Source organism: Astatotilapia calliptera, chromosome 19, assembly GCF_964374335.1.
Source record: "Astatotilapia calliptera chromosome 19, fAstCal68.1, whole genome shotgun sequence".
Taxonomy (NCBI): Eukaryota; Metazoa; Chordata; class Actinopteri; order Cichliformes; family Cichlidae; genus Astatotilapia; species Astatotilapia calliptera.
The window spans coordinates 28,804,103-28,823,248 of NC_137440.1; the positions used below are offsets into that span (position 1 = coordinate 28,804,103).

Here is a 19,146-nt window from a genome sequence, read left to right on the forward strand (position 1 = left end):
TGCAGGATTGGGTTTGATAGTTTGGTTTAAACTTCAGGGAGCGCCGATTGGACTACAAACGTCATCACGGCGCGCGCGTGTGGCGAGAAGGACCTCTAGCTAACGAGCGATGCACGTGAGGGTGCCGTTTGGAAGCTTATTATCTTTCTTTCTGAGTCAGTGTGACGTTCATTGTCGCGGAGTTTATTTTGTTTCTGCCTGCGAGAAAGCGAATCGGTTTCTGAGTTTTCTTAATTCTCCACAGTGTAGAAAGAGCAGCTGGGCTATGGAGCGGGCGGGTATTGAGTCGGGAACACCGGGAAATGTAAACACGCCGGTGCCCTTGGAGCAAACTACAGCGGTAGAGGCGTCAGAAACTGGCAAACGCAAAAACGACGACACGGACGACAAAGAGACAAGCGGCAGAGGTAAGAGACGGAGAGGAGCCGGTGGGAAGAAGCTCCGTCCGGGGGAGAGATATATCCCCCCACCGCAGAAACGCAACCCAGGTGTGAGCTTTAGCCAAGAGCATTTCAACGAGACGTCATACTACTTCGAGGCTGGGCTTCGTAAAGTCTATCCGTATTACTTTGACTTTAAGACCTACTGCAAAGGTCGGTGGATTGGAACGAGCCTTTTGGATGTGTTTAAGAATGAGTTCAGAGCTGAGTCCATTGAGTATTATCAGAAGGCCGCTAAAGAGGGTCGCATCCGCCTCAACGAGACACCTGTGGAGGATCTATCTGTGGTGCTCAGGGTAAGTCTCATAAGTCCATAGTATAACCTATGTAGGGGAGGTAAACGGGATCTAGTTAGCACTGACAGTTGCCCCTGTCAGTGCGCCCCAGGACAGCTGTGGCTACAATGTAGCTGCCATCACCAGTGTGTGAATGTGTGTGTGAATGGGTGAATGACTGAAAGTGTAAAGCGCTTTGGGGTCCTTAGGGACTAGTAAAGCGCTACAAATACAGGCCATTTACCATTTGTGGGATACTAATACAAGGTATTGACTTTATGCCATGGCTACATTATTCACCAAATTCATGTTGCCAAATGATCAGTCAGTAAAATCTGATTACTTTTGTTCAATATTGTAGCTTGCATTGAAAGGATCAAATATTTGACATGTGGTAGCTGTAAAGAACAACCCTTCATGTCATTAAATTGGTAGCTATCCAAATCTTGATACTCTGATTTCTAAAAATTCACCTGATTGTATTGGATGGCCTTGTTTGAGGTGGGCAAACACTTAAATTTTCCCTCACCATGCACAGAATAATGATCACTTGAGGAACACTGTACACCGCCACGAGCCCCCTGTAGTTGGCAGACCACTGGAGATTCTGGTAGATGATGGCGAAGTGCTTGTGGTCGATAAGCCTGCCTCCATCCCTGTGCACCCTTGTGGCCGATTCCGCCACAACACGGTGATTTTCATTCTGGGGAAGGAGTTTGGCATCTCTGAGCTGCATACAGTCCACAGGCTGGACAGGCTCACCTCTGGAGTCTTGCTGTTTGCCAGGACGCTTGAGACCTCTAAGAAACTGGACCAGATGGTGAGAGACAGACAGGTATGTTGAGCATGTTTTGCACTTTTGTGCGAGTCGGTTTTCAAAACGTCTCCACAGGTTTCTTACATCTTCTGTCTCTTTCAGCTTGAAAAGGAGTATGTCTGCCGAGTGGAGGGGGAGTTTCCACAGGATGAGGTGATCTGTGAAGAACCCATCCTGGTTGTTTCTTTCAAAATCGGCCTCTGTCGTGTTGACCCAAAAGGAAAGGAGTGCCGGACCGTCTTCCAGAGGCTTAGCTTTAACGGAAAAACAAGTGTGGTCCGCTGTTTACCCCTTACTGGTCGGACACACCAGATCAGGGTCCACCTTCAGTACCTGGGTTTTCCCATCCTTAATGATCCCGTCTATGGGTCATCAGCCTGGGGTCCTCACAGAGGGAAGGGGGGACTTGTGGGGAAGAGTGATGAAGAGCTTCTGCAGGCGCTGGTAGAAGAACATCGCTCTCAGGAAAATTTTAACATGCTGGATATTGCAGATGACTGCATTGGCATTGCACACAAGGCAGACAAAAATAAAGCCTCTGAGAAAATGGACAAATCAGCTGGAACCGCTGAATCTGACAAAAGCGGAGAAAGTTGTCCAGTACAGGTAGATGCTTGTGGCAGTGACAAGAAGTTAGATTGCATCGAGGCAGTAAATGACAACAACACCGTTAAAGACTGTCAGAACCCTCAACCAGTCAAATCACATGGAAATGAAACTGGGGCAAATGATTCTAGTCAGAAAACTCCCCCAGACCACCTATGTAGTGAATGTAAACTAGTGCGGCCAGACCCCACAGAGAAGGAACTCATCATGTATCTTCACGCTTTACGCTACAAAGGACCTGACTTCGAATATTCCACACAATTACCTGACTGGGCAAAAGAGGACTGGGTGGAGGCAGATTAGAACAGACCAGATGAACGCTGCTGACGGCTTTGACATTTAATCTTCAGACAATCATTAATCCTCAAGGAGATTTTGGTTTTTAATTTTTTTGATTTAGAACCAAAAACAAAAATGTTTTGCTGCTTTGAAAGCAAATATGAGTTAAGATTGGAGTGGTTCTCATTTCACCTTGAGGTCTATTTTAATTTAACATTATCCACAAAGTCTGTAATCTGTCTTGTACCACAGCGAACATTTGAAATAAATCGAAAGCCAGTCTGCAGGAAAATAAAATGTTTTATTTCATTTTTGTGAAAAATCAACATTGACAGCTATAAATAAGAGTGGTGGTGACCTTTATCTTTTTGTTTATAGAAAGCCTGTGATTGATTACCTTTGTCTATAAGGCAAGGTTATTCTGCTGAGTGACCCAAAGTGAAGGCTGGTTAAAGATGTTTGATTATACAGTCAAGATAACACCTCTGCAATGAAAAGTCTTGAAAATAACCTCGCTCATAGGCACATTTTATGGCAAATCTTTCTTCTTAAGGTCCTCGCTGAATCACAGCCACTGCACCTTCAATACTTCTTTGTTTTATACATATAAAGGACCATAAACATATCAAATTTTACTCTTAGGACACTTTTTTTTTTTTTTGCACATCACAAAATTTCAGCTGCTTTGAAACAACCGTTTGAAAGACATTTGACACATGCTGTTCATGTCATAAATACTGTTAAATGCTTTGCAGTGTGGATAAAGGTCGCCTGTCAGGAGTTTCTCTTAACACTGCAGCCAGATCTGTATGGGAAATTGACTGTTGATGCAGCTGCTTGTGATGGTACAATTACTGCATTTAAAACAGAAATTCAAGCTCCTCCTAATTCTGCTAAGGCTTACTGACATCTGTGGATCCTGAATAGTATGCACCTTAAGTGTATAAACCTTAGTGTTAAGTCTGTTAGACACCACTTTGCCCCTTGGAAATCAGCACGAGTGAACATTACATTGTTTTGGCACTGACACTAGAATAAACAGCATGACCGTTAATTTGAAAGTGAAACATTAAAAGCAAGCCAAGACACCACACATGATACACACTGCGAACTGTAGGTTAGTGATTCTCTACATTATCATCACAAAAGACATACTGTACATGTTATCCCCACAGAGTGCAGAACCCACTGACAGTTGTCTGCTTCTCTAAACGTGATAATGATTGAGTCATGCTCATAAACTGTTTGCGGCTTTGCGCGCAGGCACACCCCACGCAGCTCTGTCTCTTTATATCTCACATTTAAATCTATGAGTGCATATGGCTCATAGGGGTCAATCCCAGCTTGGAGAAACCCAGTCTGTGCAGAGCGTCCAGGTTCAGAAGTTAAAAAGTTCCAGGCACAAAGTAAGTTCTGCAGGCAGCAGGTGCAGCACTCGGATAGTTTCTGTGTCGATGACGAGCTGCAGTTAATATTCAAATGTGGCATTTGTTTAAAACTGTGGCTGGATAGAAAGCTTCATCTTTTGCTGTCATGCTTTCAGTTTTAACCTTTAGCTGAAGACACGCTCATGCTCTGACCTCATTTGTAACAAACGATGAAACAAGACTGGACAAACATGCTGTCGTGTTACATTTGCAGTTGGCTTGTATTTCCTTTGTGTAATATACAAATGTAACAATGTATGCTCCTTTTTCATCAACTGTGATTGTATAAGTTCAGTTGTTTTGGTTTTAATTTTTTTATATGTATAAATTAAGAGTCAGATCCACAGTGTTTTCAAGATTTTCTCCAGCTTTCTTTAACAAGTATCTTCCCGCTGTCCGTCTCTCTTTATCCAAACATCTGGTAAGTCTGGCTTACTGTTGGGTAAAATCACCACTTCCTCGCTGTGGCTGGTGCGACGCTTGCCGCAAGTCTCATAAACGATTTCTTTCAGTGAGAGACGAAGTGCATCTCTCCTCCCATTAAGGTGTCCTGGCTGTAAGTGGACCTCCGCCTCTCCTTCTTGCTGCTGTGTGTTCGAAGATCCTGGTTCGATGTCACTGAGGCACGTTTCGCAGGACTCCTCCAGACCCTCACAGGAGCTCTGAGACAGGGAGAGGTGACGTCCTTTATGTGAGCGATGAGGGTGACAGCACCTCTCCCCTAAGGTATTTTCATCCTTGCAGAGTGATGACTGGTCAGTAGTCTCCAGTGTATGGCTGATGATGGTCTCCTCCATGCTTGATGATGAGGATGATGTATTGCTCCAGTGTTTCACCCTGACAGACTGACTCCTGCAGGTTTTACACAGCAACTTGTCCTTAGCTACATCTTCTTCAGCCAGGCCTGGTGGGCATAGAGTGTTTTCTTTGTAAGGAGATGAGGTCTGGACGGCTGGTGGTGGTTGGCAGATTTTCTGTTGATGGCTACATGTCTCCTCACTCTCCCCATCCATGGTATTCCTTGCCACATCTCCCTCACAGTACTCAATCTCATCAGAAAGCACAGAGGGCCGGTTTGACAGTTTACTGGTGCAGGTGCTGTTCTCAAAGCTGTCACTCAGGCGATAGGCCAATGGCTGCAGCTCGTACTGCTCGGGCCCTCGATTCCCGCAGCCACTTCCTGCAGTCTGTTTCTGCCTGTGCTGACGATGGTTGGGATAGAGATAACCGCCTGCTTCTTTGTCATAACTCCTCCTCACTCTAGATTTACCAAATGCCCCGTTAGCCGCAGAAGTCGACAAAGAGCCAGGATCAGAACAAGAAGAAAGCATACCGTCCGTTTGGTCGGAAAAACACGGCAGCGTGATCATTCCACAGTTTTTCTGGGGTCCACAAAAACAGCACAGGGACTGGAAAAAGAAGGTTGCAAATCCACACGCTACACATTTGACCAAAAACAGAAAAATCCCAAGCTTTCTGAAGAACAAGGCCGTGGCAGGTAACATGATGATCCCTATGAAGAAAAAAGCACCAGAAACTATTGCTACAGGACATCCCATCCTTTTAGTGGCATGTGCTACTTTCCCAATTTTATCTGAATGTGGAGCTAAGCTGTAGGATATGCAATAGTTGGCAATAAAATCGACTGACAGCCCTGCGGCAGATGATATAAACAGAGCCTCTGTGCCACACAGCTGCCATTCAAGAAGAACAAGGAGGCCGACAGTGACAAACACACTGCCTCCTACGGCTATTGTTCCATATATGCTCAGTGGAATATTCCATGTGGTTAAAAGAAGCAAAGCACATGTGAGTGCTACTGAAAAGCCAGCTACTACTAGAGTCTCTGAGCTTAAAGACTGCTGCAGGTCAAAAAGAGACAGCTGACTGATGAACCAGCCGTTCTCCAGCCCTTGTGGTGCTCCTGATATCTCTCTGTTAAACCATGTCAGGATTTCTCTGTAAAAAACACTGGTTCTGCTAAAGTTGAAGCTGTAGAAGTATGTAGTTTTGAATGCCAGCACGAGGGCAGCAACCCTGCCATCTGGCTGGAAGTACACCCCTCCGCTGTGTGCCAGATGGCCCTCGGCATACCTCTCTGCCAGCATCATGCTTAGGCAGTTCTCAAAAGCGCTGGGAGGGTAGGGGAATGGGATGTCATTACAGCAGAAATGAAGGGCGTCATCGCTCTCTGAGCACCTCCTGACAGATATCCAGTGTATTAGCTGCTCTACGAGGCAGATATTACCTGTCATTGCATCTTTATCTTCAGGTGATGAAGGAGAGTGAAAGCTTTGGTTCTGAACCCGTCCACACAGCTCCCGCAACCAAACCTGAGCATCAGGTCGGCTCATGTTAAAGTCAGGGTCAAGAACTAAAGAGCCATTGCTTCTTGGGTTAAAGTGGTCTCCGTTGTCAGTCGGTTTGATGCCCCAAACAAGCATCAACGTAACAGGCTTATCCTCTCCATTTCTCTGCCTCTCAAACATGAACATGTGATGGTACTCTGCGTCATATCGCTCAAATGGGTGACTGGAGCGGAACAGTTGGGTGACCCTGCTCTCAAGAGCTGGCAGCTTCATGCCCGGGTCTATGCATGACATGTACATGCCTCCAGCAGCGAGCACTGCAAACCAGCAAACCCAAATGTATCTAAACTTTACAACTCCACAGGGCAGGATTTTCAGAAATAATAAATTGGAGGTGTCAGTGAGACCACGATTTAATTCTCTCAGCTTCTGCCCAAGGCTGAAGAGGCATCTCTTGCGTGAACTCGTGTCCCAAAAGCCACCAGTGCTTTTGGAGCAGCAGGGGTTCCATCCTTGCGCTGCCGCAGATGCAGAAGACATTTTTGTGTAGCGCTCACGCAGAATGAACGAACACGGCAGCCACACCAATGCCAAGAGGGAGCTGATTACAGAGGCAGTTCCGAGATAAATGGAGAAGCATCTGATTGCTGTGATGCTGCTGAGATAACCAGAGAAAAAAGCTGCACTGGAGGTCAGCCCTGATGCTAAAATCAAATAGCCTACTTCCTGCAAAGCTCTGTTTACTCTCTTTTCCAGGGAAGCTGAAGGATTTTGGGATAGCTGCAGATTCCAAAAGTCAGTAAAGATGAAAACCTGATTGGAGCAGCTTCCCAAGAGAATAAGAGCTGCTGACAGGTTGACCAGAGGAAAGAAAGTCAGACGAAATGCTACTTTGTAGAAAAAATAGGATGTTAGAAGGGAGCCGGTGATTGCTATTACAGATAGCGCTACTATGAAGAGCGAGTGGAGGTATAGAGCCATAGTGAACAGAAGTGATACAACAGCTAGGAAAGGGTAAACTGAATCTCTTGTCAGGTAATACTCAAACAGAGCCTGCTTAATGCCAAAGTCTATGCCAGTAATAGTCGTATTATTGTAGGTTAGATCCCTGCCTTCAAGGCTATTCATGTATATCTCCATCATATGTTCTCCTTTGTCTACAGGTAGGAAAAGAAGACTGTACTTCAGTGTGGGAATTTGGTATTCAACAGTCTGCGGTCCAAGAAAGTCTTTGTCAACCAGAAAGTGCAGGATTTGAAACACCACGCGGGATTGTTTGCAGCGGGAGGGAACCGAGGAACAGCTGCCATGTTTGGGTCTCTGGGCACAGGCTTCAACTAGATGTCCTTCATGATAGTATGGCGCACATTTCCGCAGAAGGTTCAGAGACTCAGAAACCTGGTATGAGAGAAAGACAATGGAAAATAAAACCACAAGATAACACAACAGAACTGAGGTATAATTAAGTGCTTACTGAGTTTGCATTGCTCACACATATCCATGCTCCTTTAACCTTTTGTAAAATAAGCACATTTTATTTCTGAAAGAAAATTAAATGCCACGTCACAGGGATATCTGCATAATGCTTTACCAGTCGACTGACCAACTACACTCACTACAGACGAACAGCAGCCAGAGTTGTTTGCCCTGCAGTGGCCTCCGTAGCTACAATTATGCACTTGATTGGAATCTACTGACATCTAAAGGTGAGATTTCACACACAGTATATTTAAACTGAACGTGGTTTAATTTGATTTTTGCTCATTATGACTGGAGGTGCAGTTAAAAGCTTGTAATGGTCAACTTTCTGCTTGGGTTACTTTACCAAACAACTCTGAGGACAAGATCAGGTTTTCAAATGTCTTCTTGAACGTGACAAGACATCCACCTACAAAGTACAATTTACAAAATAAAAAGGACTGGTCTGATGAGCTGATATCCCTTTGCCTGTTTTATTTTGTTTTGTTTTATAATTTTGAAAATGAGAAGAAAGCTTCAGTACTTGCTGTGAGGTGAGGCTGAGGCAGCGGGAGGCATTAGTAAGGACTGCCAAGTAATTCCCCAGAGACCAGCTTGGACAACAGCCGCTCTTGGACATTCCCTCAGCCTTCACCCTCACATGCTGCTGGCACAGGTCCTGGAACTGGGCCTGGGAGCGAATCTGTTTCAAAGGAGGCAAAGGTTTTTTTGAATGCATGCCCAGATTTAAAGCTATTTCATAAAAAAAAAGAACTAATTTCACACAAGATGATGTAGAGTGATTTTTATTGGAGGAGATGGATTAAAATGTGGAACACAGCCACTGTATTAAACTGAAAAAGTGAGAGAGAGGAGACGATGACTAAATGTTTCAGCAAAGTTGACAGAGAGGAGTGAGTAGAACATGACGAACCCTGGATTGTTCCATCTCACACATGGCGTGGATCGCCTTCAGACTCCAGAGACTGGCTGAGTTTTCTGATCGAAACACCAGCTGGGCAAAACGCTCGCCTGTGTGGAGAGAGACAGATGGAGTCTCCATACAGGAACAAGATGACCAGCCGTGATTCCTCAGTTCACAGGGGTGGTCAGAAATGCTCAGAATGTTTGCAGACCCTTGTCAAGGGCTCTGAGGTATGAATCCTTAGGGATGAAAGCAAGCAAACTACATATTTTGTGTGTTTTATCCTGGCGTCAGTGTTGGATGTGAATAGAAATTAGCCAACTTCAATAAAATGCAAACCTAGGGCTTGGGATTGCTAATAAATCTATTTAGGGAGCTTTCCGTATTTTAAAAAGAAGTCTTTGATCTAACAGAAAACTATATCAAAGCAGAGCTTAAAGAAGAAAATCAGGAATACCATTCCCAAAGAATAGCTCTCAAAAAACTTCTTTGATCTGCAACTTTTCTTTGTGAACTTGTATTTAAGTGGTCACTTTTATGTTGTTTATGTCTTTCATTCTAAGTTTGCAGAGACCACTAATGACTCTTTACTAAGCTCCAGTGTTTTTCCCAACATTCACAGTTTTTAAATACAGTTTATAGAGGTGGATTAAATTGAAATGAATCGGCTGCATTCACATATGCATAGTTATCTCCTTTTAATTTTCTAATGTTTAGTTTGTCATGGCCAGCATAGATACATATTACTCTTAACCCTTGTAGATCTACAGTGTGAAAACAACGAGATTTCATTTGTTTAAGTTTTAAAAACATAAAAGTTTATTTTACTGAAAAGCTTAAACTGATCAGGGTTTTCTCACCTGGAGAATCGCAGAGGAAGGTGTCTAGAGTGGAGTCCCTGGCCAGCATCCTTTTCATTCGAGCTTTGGAGGTGTCGTGGCCACTGCTACTTTCTCTGCTGATAGTTCCTCCAAATCTAACACATATAAAACCAGACAGATGCCCTTTTTAGCATTTTGATTTTAACATTTTTTTAATTTGCAATATTTTTTTAGCACTTGGGATAAGCACAATAGACACTAGCTGTTTGTTTTTCCATTATTATTCATGCTGCTTATTTATAAACTCAGTGGGAATACTGCAAAGTTAGGATTCAGTTAAAGTCCAACATTCATTCTTCCTCTGTCTTGGATTTCTCTTCCATAAACTTCCATAAGAGGTAGATGTGAGAGTGTGAATGGTTGTCTACCACTCTGTGTTAGCCCTGTGTTACACACTGTTCAGGTTGTGCTCTGCCTTAAGGATCCAACACAACTTAGTAAGGCCCAAATTAATTATTGTTTTATTATTTCCCAATACAGAAACCAGAACTTGAAAGAGGGTGTGCATTCTTTTTGTAATGACTGTGTGTAGTGTGTCTGCATACAGTCACTATTGCCAAAGCTTTTACTGCAAGTAATTATAATAATATGTTATCAGTCTTCAGATTGCTCAAATCCATTTCTACAGCAGCACATCTGTGCGTCTGTCAGTGGTGCAGTCTGTGCTTCACTCCGCGAAAACCTTCTGCTGACCTTTTACTGAGCTGCTGTGGTAAAAGAGACAGTTTTTTCCCAGGGCCAGTGTTCTCCTGCAGCTTGGACAAGCTCGACATGCGAACTCCGATGTATGTTCCTCGTGGCTGAAAGCCCTGTAGAAAGAGAGCACTTTCAAACACAAGCAGACATCACAGTGAAAGGCAGTACAGATGCTGTTACCATTTAACACAATGCATCCACTGATATAATCAGCATCAAGCAAATTAAATGCTGTCTAATAAACATGTATATACGCAGCCTGTATTTGCTTATATTTTTACTGAGTGGTGTTTATAAAAAGAAAGCAGCACTCTTATCATTGGCATAATCGTACTTCTTTTCTTATGTAAATCATTTTTAGCTTTGCCGTTCATGATTCATTGTTGTGAGTCGCTTGTTGAGACTTGAGAATGATTTCTTAATCAGTGTTTATCCTGTAAACATGCATCTCAAAGGTGAGAAGGTGTATTTAATTAAGATGACAGCAAGTGTGATCTAATTCAGAGCGGCTCATTGAATCTGAGATTAGACTGAACTAAAAGGATATGGCTGAAATCATGAGTCATTAGCAGAACAGTAATTAACCACACTCAGCCTAAGGTGGTGAAGGATGTTTGTGTTGTTGATTTAACAGAACCTGACAGTAGAGATACATGTGCTGCAGCAAGAAAATTAGGATTAAAATTTGAAGATTGCTTGTGTGTACAGGCTTGAGTGTTCTTGTTTTCATGGCCTAGTGGGGACTTTAAACCAATTGTAAAGCAAACCATGGGGGCCTTCTCTGACTAAATTTTGACATAAAGGATGTACACTCTGGAAGAGACTACTAGCAATGGGGAAGGCATAGATCATGAAGTCACAGTTGGAGCTAGGGAATGCATTTAATGAATATTAAAATTTGTGAGTGTGCACATGTATTTGAGACTAACCAGTAATGGGTCAGAGAAGTCTGGCAGTGGGCCAATCAAGAATGCAGCCAGTGAGCATCCCAGCAACAGCACAGCACAACCAATCAGAACCGCCAACGGGTAGTCCACTATCACCTGGGAATAACTGTTAAATAAAATACCGCAAAAGAATCAGGCTGTGTCGCTGAAGAAAAGAGAATCATCATGATGAAATTAAGAGAGACCTGCAGTACTTTTGGGCTTTTAAGATAAAAAAGGGTTTTCACACTTACTTTCTAAGGATACAGTACAGTCCCCCATCCCTGTTCACAAAAGAAAACTGTTATCAGTAACAAAAAAAATAATTATTATCATTATAATGACTCTGTGCACATGTGGGAAAAAACAAGCAAATTTGTTGATTCATTTTCTTCTATAAGAGCTCTGACCTCATCTAACCAGCAGCTCTTACACAAGCCTAAAACCAGATTAAAACAGAGAGGTGATCGAGCTTTTGCAGAATCAGCAACACATCTATGGGATAATCTACCTATCTTCATATCCACACAGCTCCGGCAGTACACATTTAAATCTTTATTATAAACACATTTATTCTCCTTGGCAGTGTGACATCCACTTAAAGGATTGCATTTTATGGTCTGTTTTTATTTTGATTTCATTTTATTGTTATCTTATTTTATTTATTGTCCTTTAATGTTATGTATTGCTTTCAATTTTTTCTGGATTTCAGTGTAGTTTTCTTGGGGCAATATGCTTTTAATGTACAGTGCTTTGGTCAACTCTATTGTTTTAAATGTGTCATATAAATAAATGTGACTTTTGACCTCTTCCCACAAGGTAGTTGAGACATGTATTAAGTATGAAGCTATGGCCAAGCACAAGTAAACCGAAAAGGAACGAAACAGCAGATTTGTCTCTCTTTTTTTTTCTTTAATGTAATCAAATCCGACTGTCGGCACCACTGAAGCTCTTTAATTCTCCAGTTTGTTGAATACACACACAAAAAATTGAAATGCAGACAATGACTTTTGAACTATCTACTTTCAGGTAAAACAGCCAAAAAAAGCCAAAGTATATTTTCCAAAACACACCTTACTGTCACCACATGTTGCTGCTTTGGTTTCTGTGTCCCGCCTTCATTTGACCCGTGCAGCCAGTGACATCTCACCGGTCCATGGCAGGATGACTGATGGGCAGAACCACAGCTGTGTCCCACTTTTACAACAATTCCTCCTTCATCATTAGGAACGCTGGTGTTTGAATGACAGCTGTGGCAGGCATTTGATTTGATTGGCCCACAGTGACTGCAGTGTGGACATTTTAGAAGCTGGGGACTCTGGGGAACCTAAAGGAGGAAGGAAGATAACAATATGACTGTTGATGTCACTGCCTTCCAAATCCACCACCTTATTTAATGCATCCCTATATATGCTAAGGTATACTTGGTGATAGAGCTGAAAGGAAGAAGAGGGTCTGCCAAGGCTGCTGCAGCTGTCACATAGCTCCCCTTCAGGCTGGATGACAGTCAACTGGGCCTCAGCAGAGCTGTCAGGGGGGCACAGAGAAACTGTCGGGATCTCACTAAGGAGAGACGTCGGATGGGGAGAAGAGGAAGACAATGAAAATATAAAAATATGGAAATATATTAACAGGAGAGAGGATATGATTGACAGTGGTAGCAGTGAAAGAAGCAGCAGCTCTTTTCAAATGAAGGTGCAAAAGTTCAGCTTGTAAACAGTGACTGACAACTCAGTTTCTTGAATGCACTTCTTGCCTTACTTCATCTGATTTTCAACGGCGAATTGAGCAGCCCAGCTGAGCTAATGAGGTAAGGAATGGATTTCTGGATAACATGCTGTAGCCACTGGAAGGAAGAAGGGCCAATTAAAACAGAAGGTAGGAGGAAGGAGAAGGAATCGAGAATGAGCGAGAGAGTGAGACTTTTTTCACTTCATGTCACCATCATTGGGGTAGGTGGTTATTTAGGATGGCACACAAGACAAGACTGAGGGATGGTTCGTGGCTAACGGCAGCATTCAGTAGTTGTTTTTATATTTTTCTAATTTTGCAGTGCTTGTGAAAACTGTCTGTCTTTGGTCATGTTAAAAGCATTCTTCTGTGGATAGCTGTGTCGGTTTATTGCATTCACCACTTTAGCCCACACAGTTATGGAAAGGCTCACATGTCCGCTTGTTTAGTTCCCTGAAGATGAGTCCTACTGACTTCCGTGATCCTTTGAGTTTTTTTCAATGACATTCACTTAAGCCACTTTTTTTTTCTTTTCTTTCCATTTCTATTTTTATTGGGCATCATGGTTCTAATCTGGGACCTCCCCAGCAGCAAGGCCTGACTACAAAGCAAAGCAGAACAGAGCAGGCTGTAATGACAATGGACAATGACAGAGATGATAGGGATTAACTTAGACTCATGAAAAAAAAGGAGTAGCTAGGAAAAAAGTGGGTTGCAAAGCGTCTTGTAATGGGATTCTTGGCTGTGCTTGACCTTATAGCCTGCCTGCACTAATGCTCTGTGTTATTCTATGGATTGTCATGAAATATAAAGACAGTGTTCACAAAAAACAACAACTAAACTAATTACACAGTGTGGCTGTAGACTCTTGTTTTATATTCCATTCCTCCTCTATCACATGTCCTTAAAATCATTCATTCATTTAGTTTTATTTCACTTTCTACCCCCAAAATTACGTTACATAAAAACAACAGAAAATAAAGAGACCTAACAGGATAGCTGCGTATTCCTTTGGCTGTAGCTCAGGAAAGTGGGCATGAGCTCCTTAAAGTCAACCACATGCTTGTTTTTCCACGCAAGACTGGATGCAACCGCACTTCCTGCCTAGTCACCATGGCGACAGAGTAAGTCAACAGAGCTTAATTGACCTCACAAGGTTTTATTTGCATCTCATAATAAGGAGAACAAATGATGATGAGCAGTCTGCTGAATTGGTAAACATAAGCAGAGGGATTATGGAGTTTATTAGTGGAGCCAAGTGAAGAAGAAAACCTCAGAGTTTTGTCTTCATGTTACAATAAAATTGTGTTATGACCTAAATAATAAATACCCCGCAAAGTCCTCAGAAGCTCTTAATCGCAAAGCATTTGTTCATCTACTAGTTTGACCTATTTAGACGCTGACGTGAGTGAATAAACAAACAAAATGAAGCTACTTCAGAGTGTAAATACTTTATTTTCACTGTAATCACAAGAAACTCAGTCCATCCAGTGTTTCACTACAGCTTAGAATTGATGCAGGAATATAATTAAAGATACTAGGAGACACTGCCTGGCTGCCTCTTGACCACAGGGTGTGGGATATCAGTGTTTGACCCTGAGTTTTCATCTTAATGGTTTCCACAGAGCTGGCCAACCCAGGCAAACACACTAACAAAGGAATTCAATTCTGGAGCTTATCAATAATTCAGCGGACGAATACAAAAATACATCCAAAAAGGTGTCACCAAGCTACTCCCGACACCTAGGACAAAAATGGGAAACTGGCAGCGTGCCCTGAAATCAAAATGACCTCATAAATCAGAGTTTACATCAGAACAGCAGAGTGCACAGCTGAAACAAAAGCTGCTCGTTTTTCACCGTGCACACACTCTGTTGCCAGATTATTAGTCCTCTTAAAATAATGAAGTCTCATATAACAACTATAAATAATCAGTGATGCTAGACCATGTCATTAATTATTAGAAACCCCTCTTATTATTACATCTCAGACTCATCGGAAAATACAGCCAGCACCAAGCAGTTTCAGCAAAAACTGATAACTGTGACTTGAGGAAGGTGCTGGGTATTTCTGGGCTGTTATTAGACTTCCATTACAATGACATACGAATGAATAGTTTAAATTAGAGTTTATTAATTTTTCAAGCTTCAAATTTATCATGTTAATTTTTTTAAAAACGTAGAGTTGAAATTGTAATGTTTCGCCCTCTGAATGAAGTGGAAAAGAAGCACAAATCAGGTTTGCGCTTCTGTACAGTCCTTCATATGACTGCTGAGTGTGTGATATTGAGTTGGAAACTGAGTGTATAAAATCACCTTAAAGTTGTTCAAAGGTGGCCCCGGGAGGAACCAGAATATCTCTAAGGCTTAAAGGCTGTCAGCTGTACTTTCTGTCTCTCTCTCCAAACATTTCCCTTTAGATCTTTGTCTGTTTTCTTGTCTACAGCACGCTTCGTGCATCAACTGTCTGGATGTCAGTCAATGTCATGTCTCTCAAAATTTCCTAACCTGACAATCACGCATATAGACACGCTGAAGAACTGTGCAAAAGCACACTCTGTATGCAGAGTGCTGACTGTTAACCTTTAAAAGCCTGAGGTATCATTAGAGTAAAAATGTGATGCTCTGTCTCTGCATATAGGTGACAAAACCAAGTGAGGAGTGTTCATGGAGAGAGAAATAATAATAATAATAATACTAATAATGTGGCCTGTTGCTGAGCTGAAGGGTGACAGGTCTCAGCTGTTTCCAGCCCTGCTTTCATGTTTGAAGCCTCTTATCCATTAGATTTTTTTACAAGCTGAGAACAAAGTGAGTGACAGGGTGACATCAGTGACCCAAAGAACCAGTTTGACTAAAGCAGCAGGATGACACTGAACAGATCGCAAAGAGCTCCAGCCAACTATTTATGAGCTGCTCACTGAATCCTGCAAATCTGTCAGAAGCAGAAAGGGAACGGTCTTTTGTATGGTGGTAAATTAAAGTAGGCACTCAGGGTACTAGCTCTGAGTATCATAAAGCACTTATATGGAGTGTGCTATCACTGAAAACGCAGTGATTCAATATAAATTCTTAAAACTAAGACAGCAGCATATATGTTGTTGCAGTAATGTTGAAACACAAGAACAACAACAGCAGCAGCAGGAATCCTGTCGTGTACTGTTCCCACTGTCTACAGCAGAAACAGCTGGGTTCAGTAACCCACCATTCAGCGAAACTAGCAGCAGCCAGGGGGGTAAAAAACACACACACACCTTGATGTCTGCTTTTAACATCCATTCATTTTCGCTACTGATCAAGTTACACAGTAAGCTTTTGGACGTTTCCACAAACAAGAAAGAAAAAACAACAACCCACCTTTTACAAGCCTCCCGAATTTCCTTTTCATCTACAGGAGAATCAACCATTACTATCGCGTCCGTGCTTTCTCCTATTATTGAGCAAGCATCCATCCTCCTCCCGATCCGCCTTTTTCTTTCTGATTATTTAAAAAAAATAAAATAAATCCCTTCTAATATCAGATCGGGTTAACTAAACGGTTAATTTTCTATCTGCCAGGACTGAGTCCACGAGGATCAAATGCTTGTTTCTGGGGCTTCTACTACAGAGCAGCACTAGGGCTGTTTGGGTTAATCTGCCCCGAGCTGCGCTCTGATTGGCGGAGCCCCGGTGATGCTGAGGAGGCTGTATGGTCGCTGTCCAACTGGCCGCGGTGCTGGAGCACCGACCGAGTGAAGGGTGGTGAGCCTCGGTGGCTGATTAAGCGGCTCAGACAGGAGCTACAGCTGCTCATTATGAAGGTGCACAGGCAGAGATGCTGCACTCAATTAAAACAATAGCTAACTGCTGCTGATCACAGCAAAGCTGAGCATAAATCACCGCCGGGTGAAATACTCTCCTCCTTAACGATTTAAAAAGAAGGGACTAAGACAATCAGTACATTATTCATTAATTTTAAATAATGACGTGCTTTAGTTAGAGGAAAACACTTAAATGCATGTTTTTACTAGAAATGTAAGTGGAAATTGCACCAGTCAGTTAGAATGTATAAAAAAGATTTAAGCCCTGTCCCTTCATTGTCTTTGCTGCATTACAGTAATCAAGGATGCTTTCATAAATTATGTATGAAGAGGTTTGCAACCAGCGGTTACATTAATACCATTTGGGAGAGTGATGATTCATAGATCAGTAATTAGCCGTTAATAACAGCACCTTTCATTCTTGCCAGATTTTGTGAAATCTCTTTTAGTGGTTTGATACCAATGCTAACTTGATGTATCAAATTGCTCCAAATAATGAATTATTAAAACATCCAGATGTTTATGCCTCATCGGAATGAAAGAAAAGCGTTGTGGCATAACGTATGCAATCATTATCACTGAAATTAAAAAGAAATAAATACATGTGAATAATATTCCTAAAGATTAGGCTTATCTCCTACTTTTAGGTTCGGTTTAAATAAACCTGTGACTCTGTCTGTCCTTTAAATTATCTTCATATCAGTCTCGTGGAGTCTTTCAAATACCTGGAAGGTATTTTGCTTGATACCTGACTCTCTTTTAAGATTCAGTTTCAGCATCTGGCCCAAAAGTTAAAAATGAAATTAGGATTTTTGTTCAGAATAGCAGGAAAATGTCTGTCTTCCTTTGTCTTTGACAATAACAATTCAACACTATGATACTGCTCTAAAGACGTTTACCAGTTGAACCCTATTTACTTCCTTAAAGTTAAGAAGAAACATCCATCTAGAGCTCCTCTTTCACAACTCTCAATTAAGTCTTATAACAACAATTCAAGACAATAGCTCAATTTATAGGTCTGGTTTTTGACCTGGTGTTCTTTTAATTATCTGTGTTGTTGCCCGTAAAGGACTCACCGGCTTTGCTCTATCATCATTACACACTGTTAGCAGAATAACCTGCACCAGGTCATCCTGATTAGTGTGCCATAAAATCCTGAAGACTTTTGCAAATGAAGACTTCCTAAATAAGAATAATCATAGCTGAGTAAGTAGGAAGTGCAGCTATATACGTTGTGTAGAATGTAAAAATCATTATTTGGTGTGGATTTTACATACCTCAGTCTGTGGAGCTGTTATTGATTAGAGAGAAGAGAAGAGAAGAGAAGAGAAGAGAAGAGAAGAGAAGAGAAGAGAAGAGAAGAGAAGAGAAGAGAAGAGAAGAGAAGAGAAGAGAAGAGAAGAGAAGAGAAGAGAAGAGAAGAGAACTAGCCAAAGCACAGCAGACTAAAAAGAAAGGAGTGACTGTGACACAGCAGACCTGTGTGAAAGTGTGCTAATGAGGCGGCCGCTGGTCTGGATCTGGTTATAAATATGAATCATGGCAGTGGGTGCTTGTCTGTGAGAGGCCACCACTGAGAGGGGAGAAGGGAATAATTTATTGAAAGAAAGCCGAAGATCAAGAAAAGGAGGCTGTGAGAAAGTTTTGTAGGAGAGATGAAAAGTCTCGTTTTACGGCTTTAAATCTGAAAGCGTGGCCCAATTTATGTCTGTTATAAGTGATTCATGATGGTCAGCACTGATTCATACTAGGTTAAACAAACTGTGAAAGTCATAGATGAGGGGTGTGGCTGTTTAAATCTGATCTGACTTAAGATCTGTCTTTAAAAACTTAGTGTTCAGGTTTGCGTTTGTGAATCGCTGGCCTCACATTGAACAAAAGCCCGCTGGCGTGGAGTTTTCTGATCCACCTGTGTGGCAGCTGACATTGCTAATGCCTTGTTGACTTCAGGCACTGATTAACTTACTGTTTAACTGCTCAGCATGCCACAAAAACACACACACACACACAAATACCCACATAATGCAGAGCCTGACAGACTTGTACTGGATACCAGACACACATGTATAATGAGAGGGTTTGGCTTGAGGCTGGTACTGAGGTGACAGCCATGGTAATTTCCTGTGGCAGATTTCTGCCAGTGAACGGGGACGGGAAGGGAAACGCTTCATTAAAGCTTCAGTGCTGTTTCGAGATCTGTTGCCCAAACACATTCGGCTCAAAACAGAGATGCAAGCAGAAATATGGCTTAAAATATGGCGTGGAAACAAAGAGCGAAGAAGAAAATAGTGCGTGTCTGTTTATTTTCATCGTCGAGTTGATATTAACACGTTGTTGTTTCTGTGAGTAGGAACACAAAGGTGTTTTGCTGCCACCTATTGGGCAGATTGTGTAAGTGGTTGAATTGTTTTTACCATTATAATGAAAATAAATCAATCAATAAATAAGCCTATAGTACCCTACGCGTTGTCTGTTTATTTGAGGTATATGCAGTAGTGCCATTCCATACATAAAATCTACGCGTTTCAATACTCTATACTCTCAACTTGTTTTCTTTTCTTGTGTCTTTTAAGTAAA

General features: G+C 42.0%; 2 protein-coding genes across 2 annotated transcripts; one reads left to right on the forward strand and one right to left on the reverse strand.

The window, feature by feature from the left end:
* Nucleotides 1-59: 59 nt before the first annotated feature.
* Nucleotides 60-2,714, forward strand: rpusd2 (RNA pseudouridine synthase domain containing 2). The gene is made up of 3 exons (XM_026152369.2): nucleotides 60-736; nucleotides 1,254-1,550; nucleotides 1,635-2,714. The coding sequence occupies exons 1-3, from the start codon at nucleotides 110-112 to the stop codon at nucleotides 2,439-2,441; spliced, it is 1,731 nt and encodes a 576-aa protein (XP_026008154.2). The 5' UTR covers nucleotides 60-109; the 3' UTR covers nucleotides 2,442-2,714.
* On the reverse strand, nucleotides 2,700-16,374 carry disp2 (dispatched RND transporter family member 2). Its single transcript, XM_026152368.2, has 10 exons — nucleotides 16,127-16,374; nucleotides 12,464-12,602; nucleotides 12,113-12,366; nucleotides 11,294-11,323; nucleotides 11,043-11,166; nucleotides 10,111-10,226; nucleotides 9,397-9,512; nucleotides 8,546-8,643; nucleotides 8,156-8,314; nucleotides 2,700-7,551 (listed from the first exon to the last, which is right to left on the reverse strand). The coding sequence occupies exons 1-10, from the start codon at nucleotides 16,219-16,221 to the stop codon at nucleotides 4,219-4,221; spliced, it is 4,464 nt and encodes a 1,487-aa protein (XP_026008153.2). The 5' UTR covers nucleotides 16,222-16,374; the 3' UTR covers nucleotides 2,700-4,218.
* Between the last annotated feature and the right edge of the window lie 2,772 nt (nucleotides 16,375-19,146).

Coding starts and splice junctions, on each gene's coding strand:
- rpusd2 (XM_026152369.2), top strand. CDS start 110: ATGCACGTGAGGGTGCCGTTTGGAAGCTTATTATCTTTCTTTCTGAGT. Junction 737..1,253: donor ATCTATCTGTGGTGCTCAGG/GTAAGTCTCATA, acceptor CACCATGCACAG/AATAATGATCACTTGAGGAA. Junction 1,551..1,634: donor AGATGGTGAGAGACAGACAG/GTATGTTGAGCA, acceptor TGTCTCTTTCAG/CTTGAAAAGGAGTATGTCTG.
- disp2 (XM_026152368.2), bottom strand. CDS start 16,221: ATGGATGCTTGCTCAATAATAGGAGAAAGCACGGACGCGATAGTAATG. Junction 9,513..10,110: donor CCACAGCAGCTCAGTAAAAG/GTCAGCAGAAGG, acceptor TATATGTGTTAG/ATTTGGAGGAACTATCAGCA. Junction 7,552..8,155: donor TCAGCCTCACCTCACAGCAA/GTACTGAAGCTT, acceptor CTCTCATACCAG/GTTTCTGAGTCTCTGAACCT.